The sequence below is a fragment of the Mirounga angustirostris genome, unplaced genomic scaffold, assembly GCF_029215605.1.
Source record: "Mirounga angustirostris isolate CCGP_5_RB_7025 unplaced genomic scaffold, mMirAng1.0.hap1 SCAF_1, whole genome shotgun sequence".
In the NCBI taxonomy this organism is placed as follows: Eukaryota; Metazoa; Chordata; class Mammalia; order Carnivora; family Phocidae; genus Mirounga; species Mirounga angustirostris.
Window position 1 is genome coordinate 195,419,208 of NW_026991709.1, and position 15,359 is coordinate 195,434,566.

The window sequence follows — 15,359 nt, forward strand, 5'->3', positions numbered from 1 at the left end:
AGCACGACCGCTGAGGCCTGGGGGTGGGGGGGTGGGGTCTGTGCCCGGGCCCCAGCCCCACTGTCCGCCTCCCCGCCCGCTGGAGGAGAATAAGCAGGCCCGGGCCCCCAGCACGTGGTGTGTGTTCACCGCCACGATCTGGTGCTGTTCCTCGCCGCAGTGCTTAGGCAGGATGGGCAGGATGGTCGGGGGCAGCAGGACGCCCTCCAGCATGTGGATCACGCCATTGGAGGCCAGCACATCCACTCTCCGTAGAGGGAGCCCCTCTGGTCCCAGCAGAATGCGCCCCTGTGGCAGAGCCCAGTGTACATGCGGCCCAGCCTGGCAGCCCCCCGGGCCCGCTGCCGCCCTTACCCCTACAGCCCAGCCTGCAGGCCATCTCCCCTTCCCTTTCCCTGGCAACGCTGCCCGCTCTGGCAAAACCCCTCCAGCCTCCGGGCCCTGAGCCCCATGGAGCGCCAGCCCCCTGCCCTCGTAACCACCGTCCCCATCTTTGGAGTCCTCCCTGTCTGTTGGGCCCCGGGAGAGGGATACGAGCTGTGCCTGCCTCCCACGTGGCCCCCCGGCAGGGCCTGCCCTCCATGGGGCTCGGAGCACAAAGGCAGGTCTGAAAGAGCCCCACCACTGGCCAGTCATCACCATCCCCTCCATTGGTCCATTCATTCCAGATTTGGTTTGTGGAGCTCACCTCCTCGGAGATATTCACAACCAGGACCTGGTTTGCCATGGTGAGGACCCGGCCCTTGGAGATGAGCTTCTCAATGGTCAGCTGGGTGGAGGAGAGGGTGCCCTTAGGCCGGGCACGAGCCATACCGTAGGGCCCCACACAGCCCCGCCCAGGTGACTCACAGCTACCACGTTGGTCCCTAGACTCTCTTTTGCACCCTAAGTGTCCAAATCGATGGGGAGAGGAGAAGGGGCCCTGGGAGACCAGGACCTACAGGCAAACTTCCAGAAGCCCAGCCGAGGGTACAGGCTGGTCTCCCTGCCAGAGCAGAGCCTCTCACCTGGCCGTGGCTGTAGATGTGGTACTTCACCAGCTCCTGCAGTTTGGACAGACCCTGGCAGGAGAGAGAGGGCGTGGCAGGGGCCAGTGGAGGCCCGGGTGCCCCATTTCCCCCATTCCTTCTCCCCGCCGAGCTTACCGCTGTGAAGAGGTAGATCAGGCGGCCATCCCGCAACTTGTCCACAGCCTCGTTGCTTGGGGCAAAGACTGTGAAGGGTCCAGGCCCATCCAGGATGGAGGGCAGCCCACAGTTCTGTGGCAATGGGAAGGAGGCTCAGGGAGGCTCTGTGGCCAGCCTCCACCTCTGAGCCCTGCTGGGGCCCTGCCACCCTCAGCCTGCAGGGAACTCCCGTGAGGAGGAAGTAGGAGACAGCGGCAATGGGTCCATGCTACCACAGAACCCCAGGATGGTGACGGGCAGGTTCTAGGATGGGGGTATGGGCAAGGGCCCGTGCTACTCCAGAGCCCCAGATCACGGTGAGTTAGTAATGAGGGGTCCTGGCCCAAAAGATCAGATGGGCTAAGGCCTTTCCCAACAAACTCACCTCCAGGATGGTTTCGAAGCGGCTGAAGGCCTCAGTAGAAGCAAGGATCTGGCCGATGGTTCTCTGTGGCAAGGGATGAGCATGAGAGCCCCAGAGGAAAGGGGGAGGCTGCTCCAGCCCCAGGGGGGAAGGACCTCTGTTCCAGCCCCTCCCGGAACCGCCCAGCCCGCTCTCTGAGCTCTGTGGGGCTCAGAGGTCACCCAGTGGCACCAGGTGGGGAGAGGGGGGAGGGCACTGGCTTACCTTGGGGTCCTCGGGGAGCTCTGGTGGGGGCTGCCACTGCAGGGTGGTGACCAAGTGGAAGACGCCGTTGGCCGCCGGGTAATTGGTCTTGTGGATGGCAAACGTCTGCTGGGGGTGCTCTTTGTACTTGTAGGTGTATTTCTGCTGAGACGTGAGGCCTCTGGCTCATCTGCGCCACGTGCCAGCCTCGTGTGCCGAGGCTCCGTTCCACCTCCACATCTCTGTCCGGGCGGCGTCCCCCACCTGGGGCTCCCTGGTCCCCGGGCTGGGGTGGCCCTCCTTACCGTGAAACGGTTGAAAGTGACGGTGATCTCCTGCCCCGCCAGCGTCCACCACCTGCGTGTCTGCTGGGTCCCTGGCTCCTCCAGCATGTGCTGCCCTGCAATGATGTGCTGTTTGCAGAGCTGCCGGGCGAGGGACGCCTGTGGGCACAAGGGGACCAGAGCGCTGAGCGGGCCCAGGGTGGCCACTGGCCGCCATGACACCCCTGCCCCAGCAACAGAGCGGGCAAGAGGCCTCCCGGGCCTTGGTTCCCCAGAGTCTGGGCCCCAAAAGCCTGGGGCAGGCTCCGGGGAGGAGGCGAGGGCTGGCAGCCAGCTCCTCGAGGGGGCGGGGCTCACGTTCATGGTCCTGGAGGAGACGGACGAGAGCGAAGGTACCAGCACCGTGAATGGGCCCGACGTGGTGAGGATCTGGCGGCAGCCCTGGTCTGGGAGTCATGAGAGGGTGGATCAGAATGGATCTGGGAAACCCTCAGGCATCAGTCCTAGGTTTTGGAGAGTTGGGTGGAGGGCACTGGGCCTAGGTCTAGGGTAGATGGGAGGCATCAGGATCGGGCGTGGGGGGAGCTAGCCCCCACCGCCAGTCACGCACCCCACCGCAGCCCACTCTGCTTCCACAGCTCGTGGGCAGAGACAGGGCATCTGTGCAGGGTCTGCCCCTCGCTCCCTGCCAGGACCGCGGGGTGTGAGGGACAAGGTCATGGGCAGGTGGGGGGGTCACACACCCAGCATGGCCAGGGAGACTCTCAGCCGCAGGAACACCACACCCAGCTGGCCGGCCTTCTGTATCTCGTGCAGCAGGTGTCCGTAGCAGGCTCGCCCGTCCCCTATCTCGCCCTCCTTGCACACACAGCTAGGGCCATGGGTAGAGCTGGTCAGGGCAGGGGGTATGGCCAGTCCCTACCTCCTGGCCCTCACCCACCTGTCCCCCCCTGGGCCCTTGACCTGAGGGTGCACACATGGGCACCCTTGCCCCTGCCCAGACCACCCTGTCCGCTCTGCCCCCAGTGCCCACCTGATCTTCCCATCGGGGGCCACCTGGCAGGTGGCCGACCGGTCACAGGATTGAGGGAAGCAGTAGGCGAAGCAGCCCGCAGAGGCATTGTTGTTGACGCTGACCAAGCCTGGCTTACACAAGCAGGAGGCCTGGGCCACCAGGCAGGGGAAGGAGGGTGGAGTCACATCCATGAGAACCGCCAGCACCCACAGAGCTATGCTCAGCCGCCACACCACCCGCTCAGGGCTGCCATCCTCCTCCCAAGTTACAAATGGGCCATCTCGCAGGAGGCCCATGATTTGCCCGGGCCGAATCGCCAGCGTGGGTGGGGGCCGCACGGCACAGGCCTGGCCCAGGGCCCCGGCTCACCTTGCCCGGTCTCTTGTACAGACACAAGGTGGAGTTGCTGGGGCAGCCACCGTAGTTGATGGTGCATGGATCCTGGGGCAGACACACCGTCCCATCACCATGGTAGTCCTTGGGGCAGCGGCACTGTGCCTGCCCTGTGGGGCTCACCGAGCACTGGGCCAGTGGGGAGCAGGGTGATGACTGGCAGGGGTTAGGGGCTGCCAGGGCAGAGAGGGAGAGAGAGCGCCCAAGTGAGCTGGGCACCCAGGAGCCCCACCACCTCCATAGCGATGGCCCAAAGAGGAGGTGAGCAGGTCGATCTAGACCTTGGGGACAGGCCCCTCCTCAGGGACAGGTTGTACTTGCCGTAAATGGCCAGACTGTACTTGCAGGTTTAAAAGGATGTCCTCCCAGCCCCTGCTCACCCTGAGCTTGGGCCTCCAGCCTCTAGGTCACAGACTTACCTCGGCATTCTCTGCCCTGCTGGGTGTGGCCAGGCAGGCAGCTGCAGGCAGGGGCCTCCGCAGAGCACTGGGAGTTCTGGGGACAGTTCAGGGCCCGGCAGACTGGCAGCTCTGAATGAAGAGAGGGGAGTGTTGTGGTGGCCCAAAGCTCCAGGTTGGAAGGAACACAGGTGCAAAGATGCTCTGCCCAATGTGCTGTGTAACTTTGGCCAGAGCCTTGCCCTCTCTGGGCCTTTGGGCAGTGGAGGTCTCAGATGACATTCCCTCCCCCTCACCAGCTGTGTGCCTCTCCTACTTAGAAAAAAATAAGGCTGTGGGCAGAGGTCCCGCTGAGGCTCAGGCCCCATCCCTCACCCAGTGGCCTCTTTTGCTCTGGCCACTGAGGACCTGCCACCCCCGGCTGCCCCCGCAGCCCCACCTACCTTGGTCACAGCGGGGTCCAGTGTATCCAGCAAAGCACAGGCAGCTTCCATCCCCCAGTGGCCCATGGCTACACACGCCGTGCACACAGCTGCACACTGGGAGGGACACACAGGGACGCACAGGGATACTGAGTCTGCATTTCTGCATTTCTAGAACTCAGCTCCCATAGGCACAATCTCGGGAGTGTGGAGCTGTGATGCGGGACCATAGTGGTGACTGGAGCCCCGAGGGAGGGACCTGGCCTAGCCCGGGGGCTCGGAGGGCACTTACTGGAGAAGGCCTCCGAGAACAGCACGGGGCTGGAGGTAGGAGGAAGCAAAGCTCATGTCCCAGGAGGGGGACTGTGAGGCTGAGGGGCTGGGAGGGAGGCTGCTGGGGGCTGGCTATACGGACAGGTCTCCTTGGGCCCCCACGTGGGCAGTGGCCCTGCTCCCCTGCCCTGACAGCACTCACCTGACTGGCAGTTGGGCCCGAACCGGTTGGGGTCGTGGCACTCCTGGCAGGCGGAGCCACCAAAGTTTTCCTGGCAGAGATTTGCACCCAGTCAGTGTGGCCTCTGTACTGCCCCCCACCCCCCAGCCCTGCTGGGCCCTTACCTGACACACGCAGGTCCCGTTCCCGTTGATGCCATCCAGGCAGGTCCCATGGCCATTACACGGGGTCTCAGCACCCCCAGGGCACTCTGTGGACCCCCCCAGAACTCAGCTGTGCCCCGAAGAACTCACGCTTCACCCCAGACCCCAGCAGCTCTGGGCAGCCCGGCCCCTCCCTGGGGCAGCCAGAGCCAGGCAGCCAAGCTATGTTGGCTCTCACTAAGGATCCATTTACTGCAACAGCTGAAGGACGTGCAGGCAGATGCTGCAGAGAGGGAGCCCGGGGCCGGGATACGAGGAGCAAGGCTGGGGCCCCCACCCCGTACCATAGCACTGGGACCCCCAGTAGCCGGGGCAGCAGGCCTTCTCTACCACATCCTTCCAGCACTCCAGGCTGCAGCCACTCATGGACATCAAAGAGTCCCCCAGCTGCACCTCGTAGCTGGGGACAAAGGTGGGCAGGGTGACAGGAGGGCCTCCCAGTTGGCAGCCCCCAGCCCCGCCTCCCCACACCGGGTTCTAGCACTCTAGCTCTACCTCTCCTCTCTCTGCCTGGCCCGGGGCTGAGCACAGGGCCTGGCACATGGTAGGTGCTCAAGAAACACCTCCTGCCCCGACTCCCCCTTGTTCTTTCCTCCCTATCTCTGCCCCACCAGAGGGGCCAAAGGACATGCGGGCAAGTGACTGCCCTCACTGCCCACGCCTGCCAGGCTCTCCCTCGCCCCCCGCCCCCACCCCTACCCCACGGATGCTCCTGGAAGCGGGCAAGGACAGACGGAGGCAGGGACCCGCACCGGCAGTCCTGGGATATCTTCTCTGGTAACTCCCGAAGCCAGCCTGGGGGACACATCCGCCTCTTGATAGCGGGACACATGGTGCAGGGGATGCGAGTGACAAACTTGGTCTTCACATCACAGCGTCTGGACCGCACCTGGGCCACGGGGGGTGGGGAGAGGGTGTTTGGAGGGAGGGGCCTGGCCCCTGCGCCCAGTCCTGACTCTGCTCTGACTGAGCCAAGGCCCAGCACCTCTCTGCAGGCCTCGCTTCCCCGCCTGTTCAGCAGTGAGCCCAGGGAAGGCCCCGGGACACAGGGAAACCTGCCTGTCACAGGTTGTCACTGCCACAGTGTGTTCCTATGTCCACAGCCATGGACTTCTGCCCAGGGCCACAAACACGCACCCAGGAGCCTCAGAGTCTATGCCTCCCGACGTGAAGAGAACCCAGCCATTTTGTTCCACCTTAGCCCATTCAGTTGGAGAAACTGGACCCCAGACCCCAAACCACCCAGGGCCTGAGTATGTCAGGGACCAGAACTGGACTCTCGCCCTAGCGTCCCTTATCACTGCTCACTGAAAAACAAACAATACCACAGCGGACGCTAGTTGGGGGAGCACAGCAACTCCATTCCCAGGCACAGACAGAGCTCACCTCGGGGCTGGCCCTCCGGTCAGCGCTTCGCCCCGAGCGTGTCCCCACCGTGCTGCCAAATGACCCTGTCAGCAAGCTCGAGGGCCCTCAGCTGCCCCAGGGGGCGGGGGAGACCCAGCAGCCAGCCCCAGACCCAAGAGGCAGGCCCATGAGAGCAGGCGTGCGCGAGAGGGTCTGCATGCCTTCCTACGCCCCGACCCCAGGCCTGGCCTCCAGCCCCTCACACCAGCCCAGACCCAGGGGGCCACGGCCCATCATTGGTGTGGCAATGCTGGCAACGAGGAGGCTTCCCAGGGGAGGTGACAATTAAATTGGAGCTGAAAGATGCCCAAGAGTTGGCCAGAGTAGTGCCCCTGGTAGAGGGGACAGGAGAGGCAAAAGCCAGGAAGTGGAAGGAGAAGACGACCATGTGTGAAAAAGCAGAGAGCCGCCGAGGAGAGGGGCCAGTGGCTGGGCCAGAGAGGGGAGGGAGCATCAGGGCAGCCCCGGGACTGGTTTGTTTTAAATGGGTCCTGGGGGCGCCTGGGGAGCTCCGTTGTTGAGCGTCTGCCTTCGACTCAGATCATGGTCCCAGGGTCCTGGGATCGAGCCCCACATTGGGCTCCCTGCTCAGTGGGGAGTCTGCTTCTCCCTCTCCCACTCCCCCTGCTTGTGTTCCCTCTCTCTCTTTGTCTCTGTCAAATAAATAAAATCTTTTAAAAATAATAAATAAATAAAATAAATGGGTCTCTGGCTGCTGCAGAGCAGCAGGGATGGTGGTAGGGAAGGGACCGTCCCCTGAGGGTGCCGAGTGCCAAGAAAGCCCAGGCCTGCAGTCCCATCCCCTGGCCTGCCACGGCGCCTGCAAGTCCTCCATCCCTGGGGCGACCTTCGCGGATGGCAGCCGTGTGCCCTGGAGGAGGGAAGCTTCAGTCTTTGTTGTACGTGGGAGAAGGGACCATAGGAGGGTGCGTGTGGATGGAGAAGAGGTTCCGGGGGCCTGGGGAGGGACTCAAGAAGATGTTCTCATCTAAAAAAGGCCGAACACGCTGTGGTTTGAAGGGAGTGAGCCAGAGCATTTTTCCTAGGACACATTACAGACATGAGGCCGCTCAAAGCAAGAGAAAAGGAGAAACGGCGGCCTGGCACGTTCTTCCGGGGAACATGAGGCCCCGGGGCCTCTCCCTGCCACTGTGATTTGGCCCTTTCCGCTCATGCCTCTGCGGTCGGCAAAGAAGGAAGTTGCCGAGAGTGGTCTCAGGCTGAGCCGTGGGGCTGAGGGCTGTGGTCTCGTTCCCCACCTCGGGGATCCGTCTCTGCTGAGCCAGAGAATGTCTAGGAAGTTGGGTAACTCCAGGGCTGGGCAGCTGCTGGCTCAGGGCAAAGGCACCCTTGCGGGCCACCTGGCCAGGAGCGCCCAGCTGCCAGGGAGGCCACCACCAGCCCGGGGACCGACCGGCTTTCAGAGGAATGGTCAGGCCTGGCTAAGGGCTCAGGAGAGAGAGAGGGAGGGAGGGAGGGAGGGAGAGAGGGTGGTGGGGTTTGGAGGGCAGGGGTGAGCAGAGGAGGAATCAGGAGCCTCCTGTCCCGCCGGGGACACACTCACTCCTAGGCTGTCGCATTGGAAGATGCGTGGGAAATGGTGAAGGGTGGATAAGCCAGCCAAACCCTACTTCTCATGGGGAAGCACACCGGGCCCCTCTGCCTGGAAGGAGCACCAGCCTCCCCAGAGCGCTGTCTCGCCACTGGTCCCTCTGGATCACAGCCCAGTGCTGAATCAGATCCCCTTCTTCCCGGGGCACCTCGGGACTGCCTGAGCCAGGCGGGTGCTGCCCCCCCGCCCCACCCCAATCCAGAGCTGATTTTGCAACGTCTGCTTCCCACAGAGACAGTCACGCTGCTGGGGAAGTTCAGGAGACGTGAGGTATTAAGCCTGTTGTAAGAAGGTGGGAGAAATTCCCCCCAAGCTGGGGTCTGGGTCTCAGAACCCAAATTCCCTCAGGGACAGCACCCCCTCCAACTGCTTCCCCTGCCCTGGATCAGCGCCCTTCTCCCTCCACGCCCCAGCTTGAGACCACAGGCTCCGCCAGCACCAGCACAGAGGCGGCCCTGAGTAAAAGACTTTTGAATGGACGGGGGCTAGGACCCCCTCCTCCAGGAAGCCTTCCTTGCTTCTACTGCCTGAACCTATCTCTATTTACGTTCTGCTTCTGCCCCTCACTGGCTGTGTGACCCGGAGGTCACCCCTACCCCTTGGAGCTTCAGTTCGCTGATATTTGGAGTGGGCCTCACGCTACAGGGGTGCCAGGAGGGCGGGGTGACTGAGGACATGTGAGAAGGCCTGCGCTGCCACGCCCCTGGCCACAGGCACCCCCGGGACTGTCTGCCCCGCCCAGGCTGGCGGGGCCTCAGCCCGAGAATACAGCTGAGAGGCAGGCAGAGCACAGGTCTCCGAGGAGGAAAAATTCCCAGCGTGAGGTGGCAGGCCTTTGAAATCCCCTCGTATTCCAATACCGTGCGGGGAAACTGGGGCAGGGAGGGCACAGGAGCCCACTTGCCCGGCTTAGCACAGCCTAGAACCCTGGGCCCTTCTCCCACCATGGTCACCCTTGCAGCTCTGGCCTCCCATCCCCAACCCGGAGCTGGCCTGGCCTGGCAGTGGGGTCCCGGGCACGTCCCTCTTCTCCGTACCTCAGCCTGCCTGCTAGCGATAGGGGGAGAGTAGCAGCTGCCCCAAGAATCAGATGGACTTGGCCTCACAGGGGAGGGACCCTCATCCGCAGGCAGGCCCCCGGCCAGGCAACTCTCTCCCCATCCTCAGGGTGGGAGGCTCTTCCGGAAGCTCCGGGGCCTGTGTAGACCCGCAGATGGGCAGCCAGGAGGTGGCTGGCACGCGCGGCCCTAACAACCACACCCTGGGCCCATTTCTGCGGATCACAGGCAGTGGTCAGTCCGGAGCAAGGCTCCAGAGTCGGACTGATCTGTCTCCATCATCCTTGGGCTCTGGCTTCCTCAGGCAGAGAACAGGACCCACCGCCCAGGGGGGCGCGCAGGGGTAATGCCCGGCTGTGCCCAGGCTATGCACTTGGTAAGCTCTCGGGGTTGAGGGTGTTACTGTTGGCTCCTGTTTACCCAGAGAGACTGGGGGTGAGCAGACCTCCTTCCCCCCCTGAGGCCGGACACAGGCACACACATGTGTGTTCCACGTGAGCCTGTTGGCTGGCTGGCCCCTCCAGGGCTCGGGGGCACTCCGGGCTCCAACCCCCAGGCCAGGCTCACAGAGAGCCCAAGCCTCAGTCCGGGCAGGGAGGGCAGGAGCTTGGGCCCGGCTCTGTCCCCCTCAGCCTCAGGCTGGGGAGCCCCGGGATGGCTGCCCACACCACATCGGGGCTGGTGGGCCGAGCGCGGTCAGAGGAGGGCAAGGCAACACATGACCGCCAGCCCGGGAGGTGGACCCACACACAGCGCAGCCTGCGCAGGCGGACCCAGCGGCCCAGCCCTCTGGGCCTGCTCGGAGGGCAGATGAGTCACGGCGGCCCTGTGTGTCCCCAGACCTGGGCCCTATCTGTGTACCCCCCCCCCTCCCTGCTCCCACCACTGGCCAGCAGGACCCGAACACCGCGTCCCCCTGCAACTGGCTCACACTCACCTTCTGCCCCCTGGTGAAGCTGGAGCCTGCTAGGCAGAAGGCCAGGAGGCAGAGCAGGAGGCGGCCCCGGGGCCCTGCCATGGCTGGTGACGGCACACGCCGTCCAGGACAGTCAGGGAAACCAGTGTGGGGAACGAGCTCTAGGAGGCAGGCACAGGGCAAGCGGGCGGGTCGGCCGGGGCGGGCAGTCGCTTTAAAAGCAGTCCGGAGGCCCCGCCAGCTCACCCCCACAGGAACCCGCCAGGATTTCCTCCTGCTATCAGCAGCCTGCAGGCGGAAGGGAAGGTGCTGGCCGCTGACCCCTGCATGGTCAGCCTGGGCCCTGCTCAGGGCTTCCTGACCAGAGACCCTCCTCCTGGCATCACAGCCCCCAAGCCCACCATCAGCCACAAGCCTGAGGCCCAGCAGAGGGTGCGGAGCCCGCTCCAATACAAACCACTGCCCAGCCCTTGTCTGCAAGCCCGGCTTAGATCATTCAGAGGCTCTGGGGGTGGGGGGCTCCGGCAGGTGGGGGTAGAGCAGCCCTGAATCGGGTCTGCCTGCTTCCACCTTTCTAACTGCTGAGAGCAGCTGTGGGCCTTGACTTCCCGCCAGCTCTGTGCTAAGCAGACAGCACGTCAGACCATTCCGTGGCTCACCTGCCCCAGCTACCCCTCCCCCTGGTCCCTGTACCCCCTTCTCTCCCCAGGGGGCTTCCTGGCTTCCCACTGCACTCCGAACCCCTCCGTGCCAGGCTAGCCCCACCTGGCCTGCTCCGGCCGGGGGCCTCTCCCCTCCCCTAACCCGCTGCTTTGCCCCCAGCTCCTCTCATAGGGACTCTCCCCAAGGTCAGCCTCAGCTCAAGGGTCACCAGCTGTCATTACCTCATAGCGCTTGCTACCAGCTGACACTGTTTATTTCGTGTATTCTCCGTCCCCTGCTGAACTCAGCTACAGGAGAGCAGGGTGGTGTCCGGCTACCTCACGCAGTGGGGGCCCCGCGCAGACTTGCGGAGGGCACGAAGGAGGCAGGCGGGTACCTTTATCACCCGTTACCGGTGCGCAGACCAGGCTCGGAGGCACTAAGGAACTCGCCTAAGGTCTCTGGGCTAATCAGTGTTAAGGTCCCATCCTCAACACGCAAGGGAGACACAACGGCCCAGCCTCTCGCCAGGTCGTGTCCTCATGGACCCAGGCAGGGGTCAGTGTCATGTGGGTCCATGCGGCCTGGAACAGTAGTCCAGGTAGTGGACCCTGCCTCTGGTTGTCACCATCCCCGTTTACACATAACAGATGGAGAGAGGCAGGTGGCCATTTGTAAAGGTCTTTGATGAAAGCCCGGTAAGGAGCAGCTTTGTCACCTACCTCCTCCTCTTCCTCAACAGGCCTCCCCCCGCCCCAGGCTAGAGGAGCCCTTGGGCTGGCCGGGGATGTTGTGAGTGGGGAGACCCTCCCCTTGGCGGCTCCCCCTCCCCGCCAGCAGCCTTCTTGAGGCTCGAGGCCCCAGTGTGGGCACCGAGGGAAGACAGGAGCAGCAGGCTGGGAGCCGGGTTGGCCACCCTCCTCCAATCACCTGTTCTCCAGTCCTGCCTGGCCCAGATGGCCCCAGGGCCTTGGGGCCTGATGCCCCTGATTGGGCCAGGATGGGAGAGACAAGTGGGGTTCCAGGGCCCCGCTCTGGGGGCAGGAATGGGATGAGGAAGGGTGGGACACACAGCTGGCTCCCAAAGCAATCCCAGGTCCTAGTTTGGCAGGGCTCCCTGAGGCAACCCCCACTTGTCTGAGGACAAGAGCACACTATCCACCACCTGGGGACACCTCCCACAGGCCTTCCCCCCGTGGGCCCTCTTGGTGAGACCCCCCCCAGCCCCCACCCTATGCAATCGCAGACTCTAGGGTTTACCTCACAACAGACTGCAGCTTCGGCTGGGACATTGCAGACCTGCAGGAGGCAGAAAGCCAGTGAGCCAGGGTGCGGCACGTGCCCTGAGGCTCAGGGTGCAAGCCCAGCCCTGCCCAGCCCTATCCGAGGGCCCCCTCCCACCCACCCTGTGCCAGCACTCGGGGGCCGGCCCACCAGCACCACCCGAGCAGAGCCGCTCCCTTGCCCTCCATGCCCTTCTCTCTCCTTCCTTTCCCCCGCTGCCCCCAGGAGCTCACCTTCCTGCTTCCCTAGGGGACCCTCTCCCTCATGCCAACCTTGCCCTGGGCCGGTGCCCTGCCGAGACCCCAGTGGCCCTTGAAATAAAAGACCCAGACTGTGTCAAACTCTGCTTTATTGGAATAGAGAAAACAGGCGACAGGAATCACACTCAGTGCTGGCAGCTCTAGGTCCCCTGCCACCACCCCTTTCAGCCCCAAGGCCGGGAGACTCCTGTCCCCATGGGGCTCTCCCACTTGACTGGGCCAGGAGAGGCCTCCACTTTGGAAAACTGCACGGGGCGGGAGCTTTTGATGTGCACTACGCTACCAGCTTCACAATTAGCAGCGAACTCCCACAATGACAACAAGGCTGAACGAGACATTTCGGGGAAGGACACAGAAGAGTAAAGCTGACCCACGGCGCCACTTGGCAATAACAGCCCCACGACAGAAAACACGACACTGGCGCGCTGGCCACACCGCCCCATGGGGAGGCAACAGAGCCAACGGGAGGCGGATGGCACAGGGAGGTCCCGGAGGGGGCCGGCGCTTTCACTCCCAGCTCTGGAAAGAAGTCACTGAAGTCACTGAATGCACATTCTCTGCAAGGACGGTCCAACGAGGGGACCCAAAAGGGGGGAGAAACACTTTGAAAAGAACAAAGAAAGCCTGCTTCCCGCCCTGAGTGGACGCCAGGCCAGACATGGCAGGTGGCAAGAGCCGGCCGTGATCCAGGCTAGCCGGTGAGCTCGACGGGCAGCTCCCGGCCGCACAGGGCCTCCCACTGGCGGGCCAACAGCGAGATGAGCTTCTCGCGGCTCTCGGCGCTGGGCACGAACACCTGCCACTGGACCTCACGGCCCTGGCCGGCTCTGGTGGGACCACCTGGCACCTCCCCGAAGTGGTCCAGGGTGACGTTGCCCATGAGGTCGTGGCCCTGCACGTCGTCAAACACGAGGGTTAGGGCCTGCGGGTAGGTCTGGTAGCCCATGAGCACGCGGTCCAGGTCCCGGACGCGGCGGCCGTCGTCCAGCCGGTACCGGTCTCTCTGCGGTGGCTCTTTGGCGAATTCGGGCAGTGGGTAGTGGACGAAGTCCTCGTCCAGGAGGAAGATCTCAGCGCTGGTGAGCAGGAGCGTCTTGGGGCGCAGCATGCCCCTGCAGCGCCCGGGGGGCGGTGTGCCCACCTGGAAGGCCTGCACATACAGCAGGATGCTGAGGGACGGCGCCTTCTCTGGGTCGGCCATCTTCTGGGCCACAGTGAACGTCAGGTCCCCGATCTCCTCCTCACTGGGGTAGGTGAACTTGACGCGGCTTGAGTGGATCAGCTCGTAGTTTTCCAGCTTCCCTGCAGAGAGGGGCGCCCCCCGGGGTCGTAGCCTGGCCTGGCCGGCGCTGGGGCCCAGAGCCCCCGTGAACCCAAGCCACCCATGATGGCGGGACCAGGGCCTGGCAGAAGCAGGGGAGTGACTCCAGGCCCCCACGCTCGGGCGGAGACCCACAGGCCAGCAGTTCAGCGCACAGCAGGCACTCAAGACGCCAACTGCCGGGTGGCTGAGAGTTTGCTGGGATGGAGGCTCTGCCGTGGAAAAGCCCACGGAAAAGCCTCGCTGGCTAAGCGGGAAGGAGAGAAAGTGAGCGAGGCAGAGGGGGTCCTGGGCAGAGAGAGGTGCCCTGGGGCCTGCTGCAGCCCGAGCCGGGCGTGGGGGGTACCTGCAGTCTTGTTCCCAAACTCGGAGTAGAAGTCCTTGTCGACAGGCTCGGGGGAGGGTGTGCGCTCTAGTGAGGAGAGCACGCCCATGAGGTGCTGTAGGAAGCAGTGTGTCAGGTAGCTGTCCCGTGTCAAGCAGGTAACCACCTGCATCGGGGAGGAGCCTGCGGGAGAAGGGGCTGGTCACGGCTGCGGGCTGCCTCTCCCCCACCTCATGCCTGCCCCCCCCGGAGACCGGAGGAAGACCCACGTGGGAAAGCATCATGGGGCCTGGGGAGATAGCTATTTCTCGGGCCAGAAGGGCTGTGACATTTTTCTGGAAAGGGATGCAGAGGCATTAGGGAAAAAGCTTAGCTTTCTCTCTTCAGGAAGTGTGAGTCAGAAACATCCTGCCCGTGAGCCCTGGGCCCACTCTCCCTGCCCGCCGGGCACTCGGCCGCCTCGGTCCCGCCTCGCACTTGAGCCCTGGGGGATTCTGCACGCTCAGCAGTTCCTGAAGCTGCTTCCTCCCGCTCCGGTGAACGGGCTTGTGAGCAGAGATAACTCAGGCTGCGATAACGCACCCACATATGGAAGGTGGAAGCCCACTGGTGACACTGGCCTTCACCCAAAATAGGACAAAGCACGGCGGTCACTCACCCGTCAACCGGAAATACTGGTCGAAAAGCCCAACGTTGACTGCCTGCAAGTCGCTGAGCTTTAAAACAAAGCACTGGGAGATGTGGAAGGGACTGTTGTTGTAGTCTGTGTTCTTCTGATGCCAGAAATCTGCGACGGAGAGACAGGCACCAAGTGTGGTGCCGGGCAAGCACGGGGGTCCTGGGTGCGCAGCTGGGGCCAGCAGGCAAGGAGCCGCCCCTGCCTCTATGGGCGGAAAGCCTCACGGGCCACGCATTCCAGGCTCTGAGCCTTGCCTGGCTTCAGCGGAGGCACCAGGAGCCCTACAACGGGCCACTGGCAAAGGATCCCACTGGGGTCCCACAGGACAGAGGCTGCCCAAGCCCCTCCTCGCCCCCCGCCAGCGCCCGGGCCCTGGCCAGGCCCTGCCTTATGTGCTGGCCTTAGGTCTCTCAGGGTACCTCCAGGAGAGAATATGGTTGTCAAGGCCCCTTCCTGAGACAAGGCAGGCTTGGCCCAGCATGGCCAAATCCCTGCTGCCTCAGGCCCCGCGGCCTGTCTCCTCGGACACGTGCTCTGAACTCCCGGGTGCCAGGCCCTGGCACCTACCCTGCAGGGGCTCGGAGAAGTAACGGCGCAGGCCGTCATGCAGCACGAAGTACACGGCCTTGGTGGAGAGCAGCACGCAGGCGGTCACCTCCAGCCCCGGGGTCTGGTAGAACACCACTGAGGACCACATGAGGTGCCTCAACTCCTCGTTTTCCACCTGGACACAGAAGGGCTGGGTCTGGGCCCGAAGCAGAGCAGGGCGGGGGGCACAAAACTCTCTTCCAGGCCGTGCCTGCCTGACAACAGAGCTCTGGGCAGGGCACCCCCCTCTCCCTGCCGGTCAGCCCCACGGCCCTGGTGACCTGCACGTCCCAGTGACAGGCCCGCAGTCCTGGATGAGGAGACA

General features: G+C 63.8%; 2 protein-coding genes across 11 annotated transcripts in view; both read right to left on the reverse strand.

The window, feature by feature from the left end:
• The window catches only part of STAB1 (stabilin 1), a 27,360-nt gene extending 17,224 nt beyond the window's left edge, over positions 1–10,136 (reverse strand). For all 5 annotated transcript variants that reach the window (XM_064595403.1, XM_064595392.1, XM_064595397.1 and 2 more), the window contains exons 1-18: positions 9,957–10,136; positions 5,695–5,831; positions 5,227–5,342; positions 4,904–4,989; positions 4,761–4,830; positions 4,307–4,402; positions 3,885–3,995; positions 3,442–3,638; positions 3,091–3,221; positions 2,801–2,928; positions 2,415–2,503; positions 2,079–2,216; positions 1,795–1,935; positions 1,552–1,614; positions 1,146–1,259; positions 1,008–1,061; positions 689–769; positions 130–288 (exon numbers count right to left, since the gene is read on the reverse strand). In XM_064595403.1, the coding sequence (XP_064451473.1) occupies positions 130–288; positions 689–769; positions 1,008–1,061; positions 1,146–1,259; positions 1,552–1,614; positions 1,795–1,935; positions 2,079–2,216; positions 2,415–2,503; positions 2,801–2,928; positions 3,091–3,221; positions 3,442–3,638; positions 3,885–3,995; positions 4,307–4,402; positions 4,761–4,830; positions 4,904–4,989; positions 5,227–5,342; positions 5,695–5,831; positions 9,957–10,037 (1,992 nt within the window). In that variant the 5' untranslated portion in view covers positions 10,038–10,136. The remainder of the gene's footprint in view (positions 1–129; positions 289–688; positions 770–1,007; positions 1,062–1,145; positions 1,260–1,551; positions 1,615–1,794; positions 1,936–2,078; positions 2,217–2,414; positions 2,504–2,800; positions 2,929–3,090; positions 3,222–3,441; positions 3,639–3,884; positions 3,996–4,306; positions 4,403–4,760; positions 4,831–4,903; positions 4,990–5,226; positions 5,343–5,694; positions 5,832–9,956) is intronic.
• Positions 10,137–12,192: 2,056 nt separating this feature from the next.
• Positions 12,193–15,359, reverse strand: part of NISCH (nischarin) — a 36,576-nt gene continuing 33,409 nt past the window's right edge. For all 6 annotated transcript variants that reach the window (XM_064595448.1, XM_064595445.1, XM_064595455.1 and 3 more), the window contains 4 exons: positions 15,014–15,170; positions 14,426–14,554; positions 13,789–13,950; positions 12,193–13,423 (listed from right to left, as the gene is read on the reverse strand). In XM_064595448.1, coding sequence (XP_064451518.1) covers positions 12,813–13,423; positions 13,789–13,950; positions 14,426–14,554; positions 15,014–15,170 — 1,059 coding nt within the window. In that variant the 3' untranslated portion in view covers positions 12,193–12,812. The remainder of the gene's footprint in view (positions 13,424–13,788; positions 13,951–14,425; positions 14,555–15,013; positions 15,171–15,359) is intronic.